Source organism: Poeciliopsis prolifica, unplaced genomic scaffold, assembly GCF_027474105.1.
Source record: "Poeciliopsis prolifica strain line A6 unplaced genomic scaffold, Auburn_PproV2 SCAFFOLD019, whole genome shotgun sequence".
Taxonomy (NCBI): Eukaryota; Metazoa; Chordata; class Actinopteri; order Cyprinodontiformes; family Poeciliidae; genus Poeciliopsis; species Poeciliopsis prolifica.
In genome coordinates, this window is record NW_026562394.1 from 3,052,658 (window position 1) to 3,072,572 (window position 19,915).

The following is a 19,915-nucleotide window of genomic DNA, read 5'->3' on the forward strand; positions in this document are numbered from 1 at the left end:
CTCACATGTCACCTTTCCTGTTCCCACAAAAGCCGAAGCAGAAAAGACTGTGGGACAACTTGTACTAGGCCAGACTTGTTCAAAGCAATCTGTAATATGTCGTAGTTTGTCTTCTTGTGACTGGACTCGCCTGAAGCCAGAACAATACGCAGCTTCAAAAAGAGCTCTGAAGCAGGACACTAACAGTTAGATTAAGTCATGCAAATTATAAAAAAGTTCAAATCAAAGTAACCATAACGCAAAAAGAGCAATAAAATATAATGTATAGACAAATAATGATCATTTTAAGTTGTTTCTAGTGACACAAGGAGGATTGGCTGGTGGCCAGAACCAGATGATCCTCACCAGCTGGACGGCAGCTTAAAAATCCCATCCTTGTCTGGTAAGTGAACACATCATATCAAAATGTATAGCTGTTGAATAGCAAGAGTCAAATAATGAATTAAGTATCCCAGATCAAATTCAGATTCCTTAGAGGACAGTTTGCGTGCTTTTCTGTCCTTATTAAAATTTGAATAATTAGAAGTTTTGAATCATTGTTTGGTATTCAAGACCCAGTTGAAGTGCCAAAGAATTTAAAGTTGTCTGGAGGTTGTAAAATGAACCTATTATTTTTTGTTTGAGTATCTATTAAGATAGTTTATATAAAGTATTAACATGGTATTTATCAAAACAAAAATAAAGCTTGTGAATGAGTTATAAATAAGTGTAAAATCACTCCATTTATTAATCAGTTTAGACTTTTACCCTTTAGAGTGAAAGCAGAAAAATTGTCTGGAATATCAAACATTAACCATATTTGATTTTCTTTTTTTAATGACTTATCCAGACCAGGAAATGATAAAAGCTAATTCCATACTTTCCCAGGCTGCATAGGGGCAACACTCTTCAGTGTAGAAGCTGAGTGAAGAGTCAGCTTCTACACTGAAGAAAATTTCCTCAGTGAAATTTTCAGTATTTCACTGAGGAGTTTAAAATCAATTAACCCTCACGTCTCCTCTGCTGCTAAACTAAGGAGTGCTCGTAGAGGGATGTATGGAAAAATATATTTTAAACGAATTTCTTCTCTATTTGTTCATTAAGAACACGATAAAAAGCTTTACAAAAAGTGCAGATCAGAAATCAGCTCAAACTCAAGGCTCAAGGTGCATTTCAAACCTAGATATTAACTATCAAATACCACACTTGCTGTGAAATATTGAGTAGAACATTGTATTAATGTCTCATTAATACAACAGAGAACACACTGTTGCATTGATGGACCTAAACTAAGTGAAAATTATGAAGGACGTTCTGATATGTACGATTACTACTACTCCTCTGGCGTTGCATAATTAACCTGGTGTTAAAACAATCATTCTTCACCTCAAAATAACAGCAAACAATCTCAAAGAAATCAGACCATGTTAAAGTGAACCATGTCTGTGTGTCTGAAGTGGCAACTTGGCAATTGAGTTTTTATTTTTGGTTTATTATTGGCACGACTTGTGGAAAATAGCTCCACTTTCTTTTCCCAGTCAGAACACTGTACTTATTTTTTTAACAAAAATATTGAAAAATCCTAACTAGCAGCTGAGATTAGATCTCTCACAGAAGATAAGCATGATGAATTATCGATCTTATCAGTGCTGGCTTCACTCAGATGGATTTAAATTCGTGTTACAATGGCTCGTTTTTTTTCTTCAGGATTGGAAAGAGCTTGTTTTCATACTGACACTTTGAACCAATCATGCAAAAGGGCAAAATAAACATGCTTCAATTTAAATGTGAGAACGACTCTCACCCTGTCTGTGAGTGTGAACTGTCCCTACATTTGCTGCAGGGTGGAAGAGTCTAGCTGACTGTTACAAATATGTGTTCTTGAAGTGATCGGTAACATCACCTCACGTCAAATTATTGACGGCTTTTCTGGTCTTAATTACAGCTAAAAACACTAATCTTTATCAGGGAAGGAATAGAAACAAAGATTTCTGATGTTAAATATTTGCATCAAAACCATTGAAAACAAGAAATTAGTTTGATGCTAACATATTTTCTCCAAAATATCTACATTTTTAGATACAGATTTTGTTTTTTGCAATGTTTTCATTTACTTCCTGCCTCTAAGTTTTGATTTGACTTGTTGATAGTTCTGCTCATGACATAAATCAAATCTTTTCTTTTGCTTCATAATCTTTGAGCTTTGCTTTATTGTTTTAGGTTGTTATGCTTTATTTTGGATATTTAAACTATCTTCCAGTTCCAGCATTAAATCGGAGTGCATGATCAAATCTTTTATCATCTGATATAATACAGATGCCTCTGTTTGGTGTTTGTATTGAAGGTTTAGTTTTGGCCAGAAGCGGTCCCATACAGAAAAACAAATTACAAATTTACACTTAAATACACAAATATCTACACAACACAACTTAGTGAGTGCAATTGGGAACAATATAAACTATGTAAAATGAATAATAAAGAAAAAGAAACTGAGTAAAGCAAAAGGTTGACTATCCTAGCGAAATGTATAAAAAATAAACTTTCTTTCAAATAGTTGAGAAATGCAGTTAGGATTTATAAATATAATGTAAAAAAAATAATAATAATAAAGTTGGATGTTGCTTGGAGCACAACACATAGAATCAGACTGAATATATCTGCCCTTATGGATTGGAAACATTGTCATCAATTCCCATTAGAGAATCTGTTTTAATATTGGGACCGATAGATATTACTGATGATAATTTCTGGGACAATATTTCTTATCCTAGGATTCCCCCAGAAAACTTACTTAGCCCGGTGGTTGGATGCCAGGGGTGTCACGAGTTTTAACAAGAGACCTGAAAATATAACCTGATAATTATGTGCTAATGGGAGACCAGAAGAACACTCTCTGAACACAAACTATAAAGTCTTTAAAAAATGCAAATGTTAAAAAAAAAAATTAATAAATAAACAATGCTAAGCCTGGTGGGGGCACAAATCAGGCCTGATGGCCCGCCAGGCTTATTATACATTGCTTATCTTGCAGTAAAATTTGTTACTGTGACAGACCTAACTATGCTAACTTTCTTAACATCCTGATATTTTGGTTGTTACTAAAGGAAATTCAGCATCATTTAACAATTGATCGATAACTTTGAGGAATCATTTTTTCCCCTCAGTCCAGATGAAAAATATGTTAGAGCTTCAAAAGCTGTATGACTCTACAGAAAAAAGGTTCAATCTGATTTTACTGCTGCAATTACAGGAACAGTGGTTGAATTTTTAAACATAAAGCCCACATGCTGTGTGTGTTATGAACTGCCACACTGAATACTAAAAGTCATTTTATAGGGGACTCGCCTCATTTCTTTAAAAGTCATCCTCACTGAAAAAGCGCCAAGATATTATGACTTTAGGATGCAGTGTGATTACGTCATTTGCATGTAGTGCAGTCCTCATTAAGTAAAAACGCTGCTGATGATGTAAGGAGGAGAGCTGAATGGCAGGCAGCGGGTAGTACGAGATGCAGCTATCAGTCTGAAAGTCAGCAGGATGTGCTGGAGTCAAGCTGAGGTTCTGACTGTCGCACACAGAGGTGGCTGGTGTCTCCACAAACACACACTCAGCTGCATTTTTCATGAGGAATCAAAAAACTATATTTCATCCAGGTGTGTATTGCAAATTCAATTATGCATTTGTTCTTTGATTCCTTTTCTTTGAGGTGAATGGGAAACAAGGCTGATGAGCCGACAGCAGGGCTTCAATTGAAACACGGAACATCGTGTACAGTGCTGTGACAGAAGAGAGTAAAACATGATCAGAGGCAGCAACAGACTCACAAAACAAACCATATGCATCGTCTGTTCGATTACAAATATTTAAAATTAGAATCTAATCACCACACCGGTTTTAAAATATCATTTCCATAAATCTTAATACAAACTGTCCTGACGAAGGCATCTTCCTCGACGGCAGAGTGTTGTCTGCCAGTTTCTCAACACTTTCTCCCAAAATTCCCCTAAAACATGGCAGTGGAAAAATACTATTCTCAGCCGACTGTCGCTTGCCAAAACAAACAACATAACAAACCTCATCAACAACACACACTGCAAGCTATTTAGTTCATTTACATCGTTTAGATTCTTTGACCCCAGCCCCCCGCTGCCCCAAAACCACTGGTCTATTTTTGGGTCTCCTCTCTCTGCACTTTTAATGCTTGAAAGACAGAATTGTCTGGGTTTCAAAATTTAGCATTCAGTTGCCTAGTAACAACGGTCTCGGAGGCTCGTCAGCCGGAGCCGGATCGAGCCGTCTCCATCCTGTTAAGCAGCGGCGAGATAAATAGAGAGAAAGAGAGTCTGTGGCTGGACGTTGCAGAGCAATCCCCCGGATAATATCCCCAGAGGTCCGGGGTGGGCTTTTTAATCACACCACAGATTATACAATCGCTGTCAGGCGGCCCGCTGAGGAAGAGAGCAGAAACCTGAAGCTGGAGCTGCGCTCGCCGCTCGGGCTAATAGTACCTGTCCAGCCTTTTGTTCGCCTCTTTCTCTCCAGTGTATTACCTCGACGAAGAATCTACGCCTGTGTCTTTGTAGGCGATAATGAGGCAGATCTGCTGGCAACCAGCAACTCAATAAAGGTTAAGTTCGTTATAAAGAAGCAGAATGTAAACGAACGCACTGAGCAAAACTGGAGAAATTAAATGGGTCTCGATGTTTTGTCAGGAATCGGAGGGGAAACGCCTCTTATGTAATCTCAGAGGTGGATGCGCTGCAGACTGTGGGGTAGTGATGCCATTTTTACCAGCACTTTACGGCGGTTACTCTGAAATATCACAGAAGCTTAAATTTGTGGCGTTTGTGTTATATTTGGGGAGAAAAGCAGAATTTCTAGAAAGAGACACCTCGGTACGACCAATATAAAATTAAAAATGTAAAACTGCTCTCTATTCTCCCTATTATTTTCTACAGAAACAGCTCATTGTCAGTATTTATAAATTCATAATTATTTCACCATAAAATGCTTTTTGTAAATCATTTTGACTGAAAATGACTAGTTTTGATCCCTGCATATCTTTTAGTTTGGAAACGTGTTTTCAAGTGCAAATGTTCAAGATAAAATATGTCTGTTTGAATAAATTAAATTGGTATTTAAGCTTCAGTATGTAACTTTTATAAAACATTATGTCATGAGCGTATGAGTCACATAATCTCTGGGGGTGAGAAAGCTCCTCTGTTTCCTCCAAGTGCTATCTAAAAACATCTTATCAGAGCCCACAGGAGGATCTTAGTGCTGTCAATCATACCTATATACGCGCTGCTCTCTTTGCCCCATTGCTCTTTGCTACAGTACAACTTCTCCTCATCAGCAAAGCCTGTCATGAATGCTAAGGATAGTCAGAAAGGTCACAAAACAGTTTTACTATAACGGTAAATTGTTTCTCTGCCATTAGAACATTTAGCAGTACATGAGCTTGATTGACAGCGCTAAGACACTTCTCTTAGTTCTGATTGGCTGTGTTTTAATGGGAGCCATGCATTTCTTCAGATAGTAACAGAAGCTCAGAGAGGAGATTGAGCTTTTCACAGATTATCTGTCTCATATTATTCTGTCATGGCAGGACGACAGTTTAAACAAATACTAAAAAAAAACATTTTTATAAAAGTTACATACTGTAGCTGTAATGAAACTCTTAACTTCTGTATGTGTTGTTTGATTTTGGCATTTGTGTTGCTATTGCACTTAACTAACTTTAATTTATTTTAAGCAGTAGCTTAAAATACAGTATAAGCATCAAAGAGGTTATTAAAAAAATGTTCGCCAATCTGTTGTTGTCCTTTTGTCCACCCCGACACATGATTGCCATGGTATCATGACCTCAGCCACTCCACAGCTTTATGCACACAGACTTGGCAGATCCATGATGCAACTCTGTTGATTTTTCCACGAAGAAACAGGATTCAAACTGGCAACTCTTTTATAATGCCCAACATGCTTCTAAAATAAACAAGCAACTTAGCAGTGTTCGTACTTGACCCCATTACAGCAAAGTGTTTTATTCATTTGATTGTAGCAATGTGAAGCATGAAGAAATGTGAAGGTAAACCAGTGAATTATTGTTGTGCTGCAAAATAACACATAGAAAACTGAATTTTCTATGTGAATTTTCAATAATAAAACTGTCAGCTGTGACAAATGCAGATAATGTAACAAAATCAGAAAAAGATGAATAGATAATGCAACTCTAAACAAAGTTATGAACTCGTAGATGAGTCCAATAGGGGCTCCATGAACAGCGCTATGCAGTCCTTGTCACGTTTTTATGTATTTCGTGAACATGCCTTGCATGCCCATGAAGTCATGAAAGAAAAATGTTTCACTCAAATCTGCCATGACGCAGCTTGACTTTTATTTACTGTGCACATATTCTCTCAGGTTTCACACCCCCACCAGGCAGTGGGAATCAGATGAAGCGCGATCTGGGCAAACCATTCGCACCGTTTATTTTTAGCCCAACTTGATTTGCATACGTTTCTAGAAGAATATGCCTGGCTCACAATGTGGAGTCAGGCTTCAACAATACTGGAGTAGTATTGCACATAATGCATTGTTTTGACTGACAGACTAACATTAGCACAGAGCAACTCCAAATATTATTAAAACAAAACGTGACTCTGAAAGTGTTGCAGTATTAATATTGTATTGGGTGTTTAGATCACACATCACTAATTTTCTATGTGAATTTTCAATAAAACTGTCAGCCGTGATGAATGCAGATAGTGTCAAACAACATAATCAGCCCGAGAAGCAGAGGAATAAAGGTCAGTTTTGGTTCGGTAATGACTTTATTAGGAGCAAACTGAATCCATCCTAACTCTACCGACAGCTGCAGGGCTCAGGAGGAAAAACAAAGTAACTGTGCATCTGATAAAATCCGATCATCTGGGAAATTATTCTGACTTTCCCGCCCATTCCCCAGAGTATGTTAGTGCACAACCTTTACACTATAGTAAACAGATACAAGGTGTGGCCTGCCTGACCTTTCTGTTGACATACAGGGAAGAAACAGTTTTAGAAACCTACATGTACAACACATTTTACTCTGCAAAAGTATCTCAGAAAAATCTAAACACACAATTTCGGACTTGAGTGTCATTTTCAAAATTTGTTGTGTTCGAATGGATTGAGTGATGTACATCCTACTAAAGTAAACGTCCAGGTGGATAAACTATAAGGCCAGTAAATAAAGAACAAATGCAAGAAAGTTTGAGTCCCAGCATTAAAGCTATTTCAGCGAAAATATATTGCTCGTGTTCTTGTCTTTTTAAATATAAATACATTTTTTCGAAAGCAGTGAACCCTGGAACCACTAGAAAGAAAATGTTGTTTTTATTTTTGTTGGACTTTTGGATCTTGATTACAGTGCTTTGCATAATCAGGGTTTCCTCCAGTGTAAAATAAGCCAGGCGGGCCAACAGGCTTTACTTGTGCCCCCACCAGGCTAAGCATTGCTTATTTATTTAAGTTATTTTTTAATGTTTGCATTTTTTGAGACTTTATAGTTGGTGTTCAGGTAGTAATCTGCCAGTCTTTTAATAACACATAATTATCAAGTGATATTTTCAAATTTCATGTCAACTTTAAAAAAAAAAATTTAACTCAAAAACACGACCAAACGCTGAATGATGATTAATTTAAAATAATTAATTACTTTGTTTGCTTAAATGGTTTTTCTTAATTACACATTCTAAATCCTTTTGTTTTGATTTTGAAATGACTTCTTCTGTCAGAGCTGCAGTCATTACCTTAAATACCACCTTGTTTTCATTCCTCATTACATGAGATAAAAATTTCATCTCTGATTTTTCTTTTATTGCTTTTGCAACTTAAATGGACTCAAGTCAAAACCTGAGAGTCTGCCTGCATCTGCATCATGTAGCAGACCTCCTTTTCAGATATTACTGAGCTTTAACTGCAATATTTTTCCTGCTTTTGCAAGGAATAGACTGAAGTTTCAGTATGGAGATTTACAAACATGGTAGAAGCATATATCAAATTGTTTAGTTGTTATTCTATCTTTTTTCCTTCCACTTCACAAAAATACACTACTTAGCTGGTTCATCAAATAAAATACCAATAAAATACTTTGATTAATAAAATATATTTAAGTGGTTGTAATGTGGGAAATGTTGAAGGGGTTATGACCACTGTTAGTCTCTCAACCCTCAAAAGTTGGATTTCATTAACATCAAATTACTTTCTGCTTACTGGTGCATTAGAGACTTTTTGTCCCTGTTTTGACAAATCAGGTAGATTTACACAGTATCTTTGTATCTGCTAACTCTACACTGAGGGAGGCTGCTTTTCGTAAAGTGTCTGAACAATTTAAATAAAGTAGAAATGTTCTGGTACCCTTCAACAGATTTATGCCTTTAGACAGCCCTACTCCTCTCAACATCATAAATAGAAGTGCCAAAACATTAATGTCTGATTAAATTAGAAATGTAATAATAATAAAAAAGTTAGTATTATTCAAACAAATACTTTTTATGATTTACAGAATAAAATAAAACAAAAAACAAATAATTGATGGGGAAATTAAAATTTTCCATCAGCACTGTATCTGATTTTAAATTAACTAAATTGGTACTTCAATTCTGATTTCTGCCTGAAATAATCAATAAAACCACAAAGCCTGAAAAGAAAAGTACTAGAATTACTGTACTACACCAAGTCCGCCATGCTTTACAACAAGTGTCCAAACGTTTTGGTTTGTGGGCCAAAATAGTCAATTTAAAATTATTTGCAGGCCAAAAAAAAGAAAGAAAACTAAACTTAAGCTAATAAAGTAGTCATTTTTTTGTAGAAAAGACAAGTTATTCCTTGTACAACAGAATTTTTGCATGTCTTCTGTATTCAAAGAAAATAATGTTTTCAAATTCTTTTGTTATCATTATAAGAAATTTATTCTAAGTTAAAAGAACAAAATTTTAAATTTTTGCTAAATTTAGAAAAATTTAGCAAACTAAATAAAAGCTGATTTGGGTGCAGCAAAGTCAATAAAAATCTGTGATATATGCATGCCTCTACTTATTTTAAAAGCTTGCTTATACCTAACTTTTTCTACAATGAGAAAATTACATAGTAATTTACATAATACATTAGAATAGCATCATTCTAATGCTATTTTCTCTTTTTAAATTTCACTATGAGATAGTGTGAGGAGCAGATCTTCACTTAAAAATGTTCCAGTTTATGCAAAACCCTTTCAATAATCAAGTCATTCTGAGTCAAATTAGTGATAATGAATTACTATTTTGTTCCAAGAAGAAGCTCTTGGCTTTATAACTCAGCTGTAAAAATTTGCTCACATTAGTTAACACTACATAATATGAAGTCAGAGTCCGACTAAAAAACCATGTATCAAATTCCCATGCTTCCGTTTGCAGCGTTCAGTCTGGAGGTGTTTGACATCCATCCAGGTGAGGCCGGGTGACTCACCTGCTCGGGGCTCATCCAGGCTCTGGTTGTCTGACTTGTCCTGCATCAACCTGCGTGTCCATCGCAGCAGCTCACCGTTCACGCCTGGCTGAGGCCCGGAGGACTTCGTCTCTGTAACAGAACAGCAGCGGTCAGTGTAGGGCGAAGCCAAGCACATGCTTACATTCAGTGTGGAGGGACTGTGGTTTCAATCGATGTATTTATTGGAACAAATAGTTGTAACTTGTCACAATCATTTCCACCGGGCATGAATGAACAGAATCATCTTTATTCTATCGCCAAGCCATGTGTCCACTGCTTTATACAGGTTTAAAAAGCCACTTTGTCTGACTTTCTTGTACACATTCCCACAAATAGCCAAAAGATTTAGAGTGAAATTGAACAGATTTATTCTCCATCTTGTAATTTATATTCCTGGCTGAGAGAGATAGCGGTATATTCAGTGATGCACTACAATCTCTGTGCTTCATTCTTCAGTAGTTTATCTTCATGTGGTTTTCAGTCACTACAGGCTTTTGGGAGGCAACAGCCAAGAAACTCCCCTCAAATAGATCTGCCTCACCATCCCAATTATGGTATAAAAAACACAGACATCCTTCTTCACCACCCACAAAGATGCTTCCCGCCAAGGCCACAGGGATAAAGTTATTATACTCTCCATCACATCGCAGTATTAATATGAAGCAGCCTGTCTGTGTGTCTGATGCACTTCGTGATTGCCAGGCGCTGCAGTGTCTCTTTGTACCTCACAGCTCAATGAGCCCATTTCACGAGGCCAGCGGTCGCGGCCGAGAGGAGACCTGAGGGCTTTCATGTTGAGGCATCAAGAGGAGCTCGACTCGTATGAAATTCAAATAGGTTTCTGCCACAGATGGCTCTGCGGCATTTTCACACTCCTAACTGGGACAAGTCACCTAGAAAACCATCTTATCTAATAATAAAAAGGTGAGCAGAAAACGTCATGTTTGCTCGGTTTCTTTTTTTAGATTCTGAACTCGCTGAGGTGAGTAACAGACTCTTTGGGATGGAAAGAGGATGAGATGCTTCATATGTTTGCGAAAAACAAACGTTCTGGCTCCAAATGCAGTAAATGGCTGGCTCAGAGAGAAAGCTATTTAAAGATATCCCTCTGGGAACATAAAGTCAGATTTTCCTTTATGCTAAACAATTATTAGATGCAGCAATCATCATATGAATGCAAAGGCTTTCAGTGAAATATCTTGGAGGATATTTTTTATTACACTCTTTTAAAGGCGTGTAATACAAATTTGATTTGTAATCAAAGTTAAACAGGAGTTAGCTCAGTGCTAAATGCAAACCTCCAAAAAGTATTTATGCCACTTAACCACAAATTTGAATTTATGGTTTTGGGATTTTATGTCATAAATCAACACAAAAGAGTCGAAATTAATCATGTCTTTTAAAGATTTTGACAAATGAAAATGTAAAAAGTGTTGCATCAATTTTTGTTAACCACCTTTACTGTCCCCCTTTACTCTGATACCCTTAAATAAATAAGCTCTAAAGGTAACTACTCACAATACACTTAGCTATATGCTAACTAGCTATTTGCTACTTAGCATGTAGCTTAACCTCATAAGACCTACGTTTCAAATCTCTGCCTGTATATTTTTGCTTATTTTAATTGTACGCAGTTTATTAAACGTCCTATGAGTAAACATACATATTGCCCACTTATCCATGACAACTGGACTTTTCTAGCAAGTTATTTTCGCAATTTACCGAGCGACCCTCAGATTAATTTCACCGCCAGCTACGCGGGGGTGAAATTACCGTAATAACCCGATGTTGGCTTAAAAACGCAACGTCTCCCCTGTCAGAAACCGTTGGAATTTTTCAGATAGCGCAAAGTGTGGCGGAAACACGGTACTACAAATTTGGCTGGATCGTCTACGTCAAGTTCGGTCTGGAAGTTAAGGATTAATGAAAACCAAGGAGCACAGCAGATAGGTCAGAAAGTTGTTAAGTTTAAAGAAAAGTTAGACAATGCCACAGCTCAAGCGTTTAACATGCTGTGCAGCAGGAAGAAATTAATGAGGAGAGCAGTCAAAGTTCGTGGTAATTTGGACCTGCAGAGAGGGAGAAATGTAGAAAAATCAGCTATATTTCATGAGCTCCACAATTGTGGACATTTGAATTGCGGCAGGGCTTTCATTCCTGAGAGAAAGCCCGAAGAGGCCCTGTTTAATGTTTTCCACAGGTCATGTGGAGTAAGTGCTGTGGTCATATGACAGCAAATTGAACTTTCGGGTCAACATCAGGGGTTTGCAACCTGTGGCTCAGGAGCTGCAAGCAGCTCTTTAGACCCCTTACTATGACTCTGAATAACTTTGGTAATTAAAAACTGCTGGCTTTTGCTGTTTGGGCTTTTCATGCAATATATGCAAAACATTTTCAAGGTTTCCCCCAGAAATCTTGCTAAGCCTGGTGGCAGGAGTGAAAGCTGTAAGAGACCTGAGACTGAGGTGAATGATTGTTCCAAGAATAGACAAAAAGTTCACTCTCCAAATGTGTAAAACATTTTGATAGAGACCAAGACTCAGAATACCTGAATACAAATGAACCCCTCTTTAGATTTTTATTTGTAAATAACCGTAATCAGTAACATGACAATATGTGAAAAAGTTCAAGAGTTATAAATATAAGCTACTTAAAATGACTGTCTTCATTTTGACATTGACCTCTGACCTGTAAGATTGACATGACTGTTATAGTGATTGTTGGTATACATGACAAAACTTAGTTCATGAAATGTAAATATAGGAGAGCGGTCCCAGAACAACCAGAGATAAAATCTGATTTGTAGAGTTTGTATGGAAATAACCTAATCCTGTTTTTAAAAGCTGAATAAAGACTGCAGGTGCAGAAATTACAACTAGAGTCACCTAGTTGTAATTTGCTAGATTAAAAAAAGTTGAATAAATCATTTTTGTATGAGGCGGTAAAATAAGTCAGAAATCTTTACAATTTTCTTTGTTAGAGAAATTAATTATTCTAGAAGTTATTGCGATAAATTATAGTATTGTTTCTAATTCTGAACCTAAATCACTTTATATAATTAGACTTTATTCTTCACAACTATAATAAAAAACAATTATCTGGAACAGGTAAAAAAAAATTAATGACTTTAATGATTTATAAAAATTATCCTGCTAACGGCTATTTATCTATTCATGGCAACTATGGAGGCAACATTAGTTTATCAGCTTTTTAACAAAAACTGTTTAAATGTTCAATAACTTACTAACAATTAATTAACAAAGATGCATCACAAAATGTGTTTTCAACCAGAAGTGACTGATTTTCAGGTCGTTCTGCTCTGACCAGTGATTACCTGACAAGAAACTCAAAAATATTTCTTTTTTCAACAATAATCCGCCACATCAAAGCGCTGACAACATTCTGCAGAGTCAGTGTGATAAAATGCATCATATATTGAAACGCAATTGTTACTCTAATCACATCAAACTCTAATCACATCAAATTTAGTATTACTAAATTTGTTTGTTTTATATTATAAGCCATATTTTCAGCCTTCTTATCACAAAATGCCAAAAAGCTTCATGTCATGCTAACATCCTGCCTCTTCCCAGCAGCACCATTGAAAAGGAGATTACTTTTCATTTTTACTTTTTACTGTAAAGTCACTCAGTTGAAGTGCTGCCTCTAATTCCCATTGTTACAGTAATGGTTCAAAATTACCTCTTCCTTCTTTGTTTTTGAATCAAAAATGGTTGATATATTAGTTTAGTTGACATATTTTTAGGAAAAAGTTAAATATTGAAGAAATAAATGTTTATAGTTTAACCCAATGAGCATTTATTGATCTCATAAACTTCTTCTTAAATAATTTGTTGTGATTATTAGGCAGGGAAATATATTATTCATATTCTTTTTTCTGTTTCATTTGAGTGAAAGTGGCATAAATGTAAGGTCTGATTCAGGTAATTTAAAGTGTATTGACCAATTCAGATTCAGTATGAAAGAGTTTTACTATCTGTAAGGTAACAGACCATATTTAGTAATTTTCCCTGTGATCCAGATCTGTGTTAAAAAAATTTACTACCTGTTTAACCTACTGGATACTTTACAGACCAACTGGGACACTAAGTTTTCGACAAAAGAGGAGGACTGAACACAAAGGAACATGGATATTTCAGACAAAGCTGCTATTAAATGCCATTAAACAGTTTGTGGACATTTATGGCCTCACAGGTAGATAACAAAGTAATAAATAATGATAAGGCTTTTTGTGGATGATATAAAGCTTTCCGTACACACATAATGCAGCAGAAACGAGTCCTTAAATGTCAGGCAATGAATCTGATCTGCTTTCTATATGCAGAGCGAAAAATAAGACACATAAATCTTTATGAGAACATTTTGATCTCAAAAGCTCCTAATTGGTGTGTTCAGCAAACTTTAAACCCTTTTTCTGTTCATTAGGTTTTATGTTCTTGAGTTTAAACACCAAGAATAATAGACTTGTTAATACTTTCCCCAGTGACTGCCAGGAAAATTATGTGACAACCTCTATGACTAATATTTACAAATAAAACACTGAAAGAATAAGCTCTGTAAAGGCTGCTTAATCAAGAAGAAACTACAGTAAACCCTAAACTACAATGGAGGACTTAACATAGAAAAGTAACTAATCAACTATTTGCAGCATCTTTAAAAGGAGTTGACAGTGCTTGAAGTAAATTTTGTTGAGATTTTATTTAATAAACCAACTTTTAAGGTGATGCATGATTATGAAGGAGAAGGAAACAAAGAATTATGTAGGCCTATCAAACTTTGCTGAACAATAAATTGTCCCAGAACGTATGCGATAAACTGTAACATTTCTGTTTTATGAACATGTTCATGTAATATAATAGCAATAATGGCATAAAATGCAAGAACACATTCTTAAAGATCAATAAACTTGAAATTCTAATGAACATTTAAATACTTGACTTTGGAGAGGTTTGGGAAATCCAAAATAAAGAAAGAAAACAAGAAATAAAGTAAATTATAAAGTCTCTGTAAACAAAGTTACATTTCAAAAAAGGGCGACTAAAACACCAAACTGAAGACTTTTATCATCCAGTTTTTGTTAAAACAAAAGAAAAAAGAGAGAAAAAAATAAAGTAAATTAAAATGATTGTATTTCTTTTAATTTATGATGCGATTATTGATTTATTGTTTACTGTGACAGGCCTAGATATATAGTTAATTTTCTTACTCATAAAACTCTAAAAAATGTGATATGTATCAACCATCCTGAGTTAATATTGTGACCTCTGACTGCACTGGAAATCTTCTGGTTGTGTTTTTTTTTCCCAATTTCAAACACCTAAACATTCTTTACAAAGTTACCCAAGCTCAATCAGACAGGATGGAGCACTTCCATGAGCCTCATTTCTCAAGTCGTGCCACATTTAGATCTGGACTTTGACTGGGCCATTTTCACACATGAGTACTGTTTGATTTAAATAATTTCATTGCAGCTCTGCTTGAATATTTATGTTTGACTTGAGGGTGAACCATAGCTCATGTCTCAAGTCTTCTGCAATCTTCTGGATTCCTCTAACTAGACTGCTTCACAAAGCAGTTATTTGTGATGTATTTTATTTAAAGGTGTCAGATTAAAGAGGTCTGACTAAATAAAAGTTTGTATTATTGTCCATCTACTTCACAAGGATGCTACTTTGTGTTCCCAACAGACAGAGATCTGTGGTTGTGATGCAACAAAATATGAAAAAGTTTAAGGGGAATGAAGCCTCTCCCAGAGCACTGTAAATAAGCAGGTTGATTAAATTTCTGCCTACAATTACATTACATAACCAGTAATCTTCATCTGGAGCATACCATACTGAATCTTTAGATAAAAATCAAGCTTTCTAATCTCTGATGTCTAATCTTTGGTCTAGTTGAAGACCAGGTGGTTTAAGAAAGCAGAGAATCATAGATAGCTCTTATTCCTTCAAGCACATTTCCATAAAGGTTTGTTTTTATTGAGCTTAGTAGCATCTTCTGTAGGATTTGCCAAGAGGTTAACACTTTTATGACAACTTCAGTTAACGTCAAACATTTGTACTTTGCAGAATCATAAAGGTGTGCCTGGGCTATTAACTACTCAAATTTACTGTGGCATTTATTTACTGTTAACTATGACTACTGCAGCTCCTGATAAAAAAGCGGCTTAGACACGGATAGCCATAAATGGCTACAAAAGCTGTGTTATTGTGGACGCAGCAGCATGTCTAATATTTTCCAGTATTGTTCTGCCTGTCACCATTACAATCAGCAGACCACAAGCTTTGCCAAAAAGGTTGGAGCGAGCAGCCTTGGTCTGTGTTCAGAGAACCTCTTCAGGTTGATGGCACACTCATAATTTAAAGGTGAAGCATAAATATTAATGACACGGCTCATACAACGGGACGCTCTGCCACAAAGGGATGGCACGCAGCAGAAGCAGGATGAAGCCCAAATGGGAATTAAAACACTCCTCGCAGAAATGAAAAAGTTCAGCTACTCAAATCCGTTGGATGCGCACGTGAGGCGAGGGGGAAAATGGTGCTGAAGCATCTGCTGAGGATGTGTGTGACAGTGTGTGACCACATCAGCAAAGGCGACGAGTGGATGACGAGCTGGAGAGCGAGGGGGTGAGGTGACGCCTTTAGGGGCATCGCTGCCACATTTCACATTTCCAACACATTTCTCTGGGCTTCTATGCAGAAAGTAAATATCATAAAATATCTGTCATTTTATTGTTTATCTACTGAAATGGCTTCTACTAAAAATAGTCATTGTGTTTTGTGAAAAATCATAAACAGATAATATAGATTTGAAATATCATAACAGCAGTTGATCATTTTAACAGCTTAAAGGCAGAAAGTATGATGGTTCTGCTTTCAGTGTAGCTATTTGTGCAAGCTGGATGGATTTGTGCCCATAATTAATTCAGAGCCTCCTGAAATGATTCCAACCCTGCTGCAAAATAGGTTTATTGCCAACATTTAACACTTATTCTTTGAAGTAAATAAAAGATAAAGATTTCCTTCAAAAACAACCCTAAATCCAGTTCCATTGACTACTGCACAATCTAAATCACTTGTGACAAACTCAAGGTCCGTGGGCCAAATCTGGCCCGCCATAGCTTTTTATGTGGCCCTACAGATTCTAAACACTAATTAAATATTATGTAATCAATCAAATCAATGCAGTTTTTCTCCATTTACTGCCAAATTACATCAATCAGTCCCTCTAGTTTCTTGAAATTTATCTTGGAAATTGACATAAAACTGGCAACTTTTTTGCACTTTTACATAATTTGGAGTTTATTGCAGATTTTTCTCAAAAATAGTCAAAAACTTGCTTACCTCTACTAAACAGCTGCCTCAGCCTTCGCTGATGTCAGATTTTAATCCATAATCTATAAAGTGGGTAATAAAATGTCTCATGTACCGTCATAAACAAGCACAAATGTCGCAAATATTTCCAAATTAGTATTTGGTATTGCAAAATCACAAAATGTATCACAAAATCCTGGAGGGACTGAAAATATGTTCAATGATATTTAATTTTAAGGATTCATTGATATTTTTAACAGCTTGTGAAAAGGTTTTATCAATACATTGATCAATTCGTGATTGTGATTTGTCCCAAAACGATGAGTGTGACACCCTGATCTAAATCATTCAATGCCCCCAAGGATAATTCTTCATAACTTTTGCAAACAATATGTGGCAATCAGACGCACTCGATGCAACCAATCAGATGCTTAGTTAGTTGAGATAACACAAAGTTTTATTGCGTGTTAGAAATAGGGTCAAAGGACTAAGAAGAGCTGAAGGAAACTTGAACAGCTGGATTGTTTTCAGCTTTACAGTTAAAGGAATCTTGGCTGGATGTGGCAGGAAGTGGAACCACCACCAGATTCCTGAGGAGGCTGATGGTCAAAAACTCTTCCCTGACAGCAGAAAAACCTGCACAGGCTCAATGCCTGAACTCCAGGAAGTAAAACACTTATGAACCAAAAGCATAAAACATAAAACTGCCTCCCAGCTGAGTAAGAAAGCCAAGAAGTTTTAGGATTCTGTGAAGCAATAACTCAAAATGTTAACTTTCGGAGCCAGCAGTATGTCTGGAGGAGAAAGAATGAATCACACCATCTGCAGCAAAGCATGGCGGTGGCTCAGTGATGCTCTGGGGCTTTTATTTTTTGCTGCATTCGAAATCAGCAATCTGTGAGGAAGATTAAGTTTGGACAATGATCCAAAACATTTCTCAAAGTGAAACAACATCAACGATGTGAAGACGTCTCTGAATCATGCAGCAGGTCATAACAGCAAAATGTGCTGCAGTACGATGCTCCTCCAGGATGGGTTCATTAACTCTGAAGACACTAATAAAAATGGCACTTTTGTGTTAAATTTAGAGAAATTGCTTGTAACATAAGTTGTGTTGCTTTCTAAATATCTGATTTATGTGCAACTGCAGATTGTAGTGACTTAGAAGCTAAAACTGATAGGGAAGAAAGAGAAGAGCAAGGAAAATGGGAGGTAATCAGATTCCCTTTTCAAATTCTCTTCATATTGTTCCTCCCAGATTCTGTCGTACTTTTCCAACATTTTAAACTCCTTTCAAAAAGAAGCAAAAGGAAGAAGCAGAGACATAGGAGCATTTTCTGCCCTACCTACTGCTGCCCACGGCCAAATGAGAGGATGAGAAACACAAACTTCCCCGGCAAAATGAGTGACACGAAACACCGTCATGATATTTCAGCAATCATTTTACTTTTACTGTTTAAAAAATAAATAGCTATCTATCTACATATATAGCCACACAGATGTATATTTACACAGGTTAGTCATGCCACACGAATCATGGTAATCAAGTTGTTTCTGTGGATTAATTAGATTTTTTATAAATTTAAATCAGGTGGAAATCAGGATTCTGTTCACAAAATCAGTTTGTTTTGAAATAAGTCATACTTTTTAAATTGATCATTTTTTATTATTAAAATCCACCCTGTTTTTCATATATGAAAACAGTTTGCTCATAAAACAATGAGTCTTTAGCGTGCATCGTCATCGTCGGTTTGTCCTCTGAGCTAAAGATAATGCCCAGCCTACACCCCCAGTGATTGGATTTACACATGCCACAGTTTGTGCCCGCTTTGTATGATCAACAATCTGTCACCTCCCTGCAGGGTGAACAGAGTCAATCATCCCAAGAAGCCCAGACAGAGAGGCTGAGGGATGGGCTGCAGTCATGTCAGGGAAAAACTCTGCAGCAGCAGGGCGTGCTGCTGGAAATTCAATCTAAACTCTCCAAGTTCAGCTTGTTTAAAAGGTCAAACATTCAACCTGACAGGGAATAAAGAGAATGCATATCCTGTTGCAAACCATCTGATAACATTTAAGATTTTAAAAGGAAGATATTGATTTACTTCTACTTTTAAAATATACAAAATTGCACGTTTAATAAAATGAATCCATATATAACAATAAAAATGAACTAATATTACTATTAATACTACTAACGTAGCACAACATGTACTTTTGCTCGTCTTTTGTCATTTTCACTGCAAATAATTTTACACAGTATTCAGATTGGAGTATGTGTTTAAGCACTAACTTATAAAGCTGGAGTCAGAGTGAACTTCAGACGCAGCCGTGCGTCCTAATTAAGGTCTCACCTGGAGCCTGCAGGACCTGCGCGAGCCAAATGACGGCGACCAGCCCGACTCCGCAGCAGCAGAACCGCTGGAAGGGCCGCCGGTGCCTCGCTGCCGCTTTCATTCCTCCGCCAGCTGCATGTTCACCAAAAACATCTGTTGCTCTCTGTCTTTACACTTGTTTCACACTTTCTTGGAGGACAGCGACGAAACAAACCGCCTCCTTCCTCCCTCCCTCCCTCCTTCTGCTGCTTCTCTGACAAGTTGGGTCCAAAAGACAGAAAAGAGAAGAAGAAAATTCCCCCGCAAAGACGAGAGCCCAGTTCACTCCGAGCAGCTCCTGGTTCAGAGCAGGAGGCGCCGAGCTGGTGAACTCCGCCGACCGCCCTCCTGGTCGCACATAGCGAGGAGACGCGCCAACGAGCTTTCTGCGTTCATGTGTGTAGCCTGAAAGGTCGACTGCAGATCCCACAGTGAGGTGCAGCAACAGGAGGCGGTATGTTCCGAGCACTGTGTTCCTGCTCGGGGTGTAGTGCTCATCAGTGGCCACCAGGGAGCGACAAAACGCAGGGTGCGCAATTCAAATCAAATCTACTTTGGCACAGGAAGTGTTTGGCCTTACCCACATTCTGGACGCAAATGTGTCCAAAATGCATATAAGTGATGACGTAGCAACCAAAAATGCATTGTATTATACAGCTATGAATAAAAAAATATAGACTGTATAACGTCCTTTTTTTTCTAACCATATATGGATAT

At 36.8% G+C, this 19,915-nt stretch overlaps 1 protein-coding gene across 1 annotated transcript in view; it reads right to left on the reverse strand.

Annotated features, from left to right (window-relative positions):
• Window positions 1-19,658, reverse strand: part of LOC129368514 (sodium/potassium/calcium exchanger 3-like) — a 30,450-nt gene extending 10,792 nt beyond the window's left edge. The window contains exons 1-2 of the mRNA XM_055043527.1: window positions 19,178-19,658; window positions 9,469-9,579 (exon numbers count right to left, since the gene is read on the reverse strand). Of these exons, the coding sequence (XP_054899502.1) occupies window positions 9,469-9,579; window positions 19,178-19,280 (214 nt within the window). The 5' untranslated portion in view covers window positions 19,281-19,658. The remainder of the gene's footprint in view (window positions 1-9,468; window positions 9,580-19,177) is intronic.
• Between the last annotated feature and the right edge of the window lie 257 nt (window positions 19,659-19,915).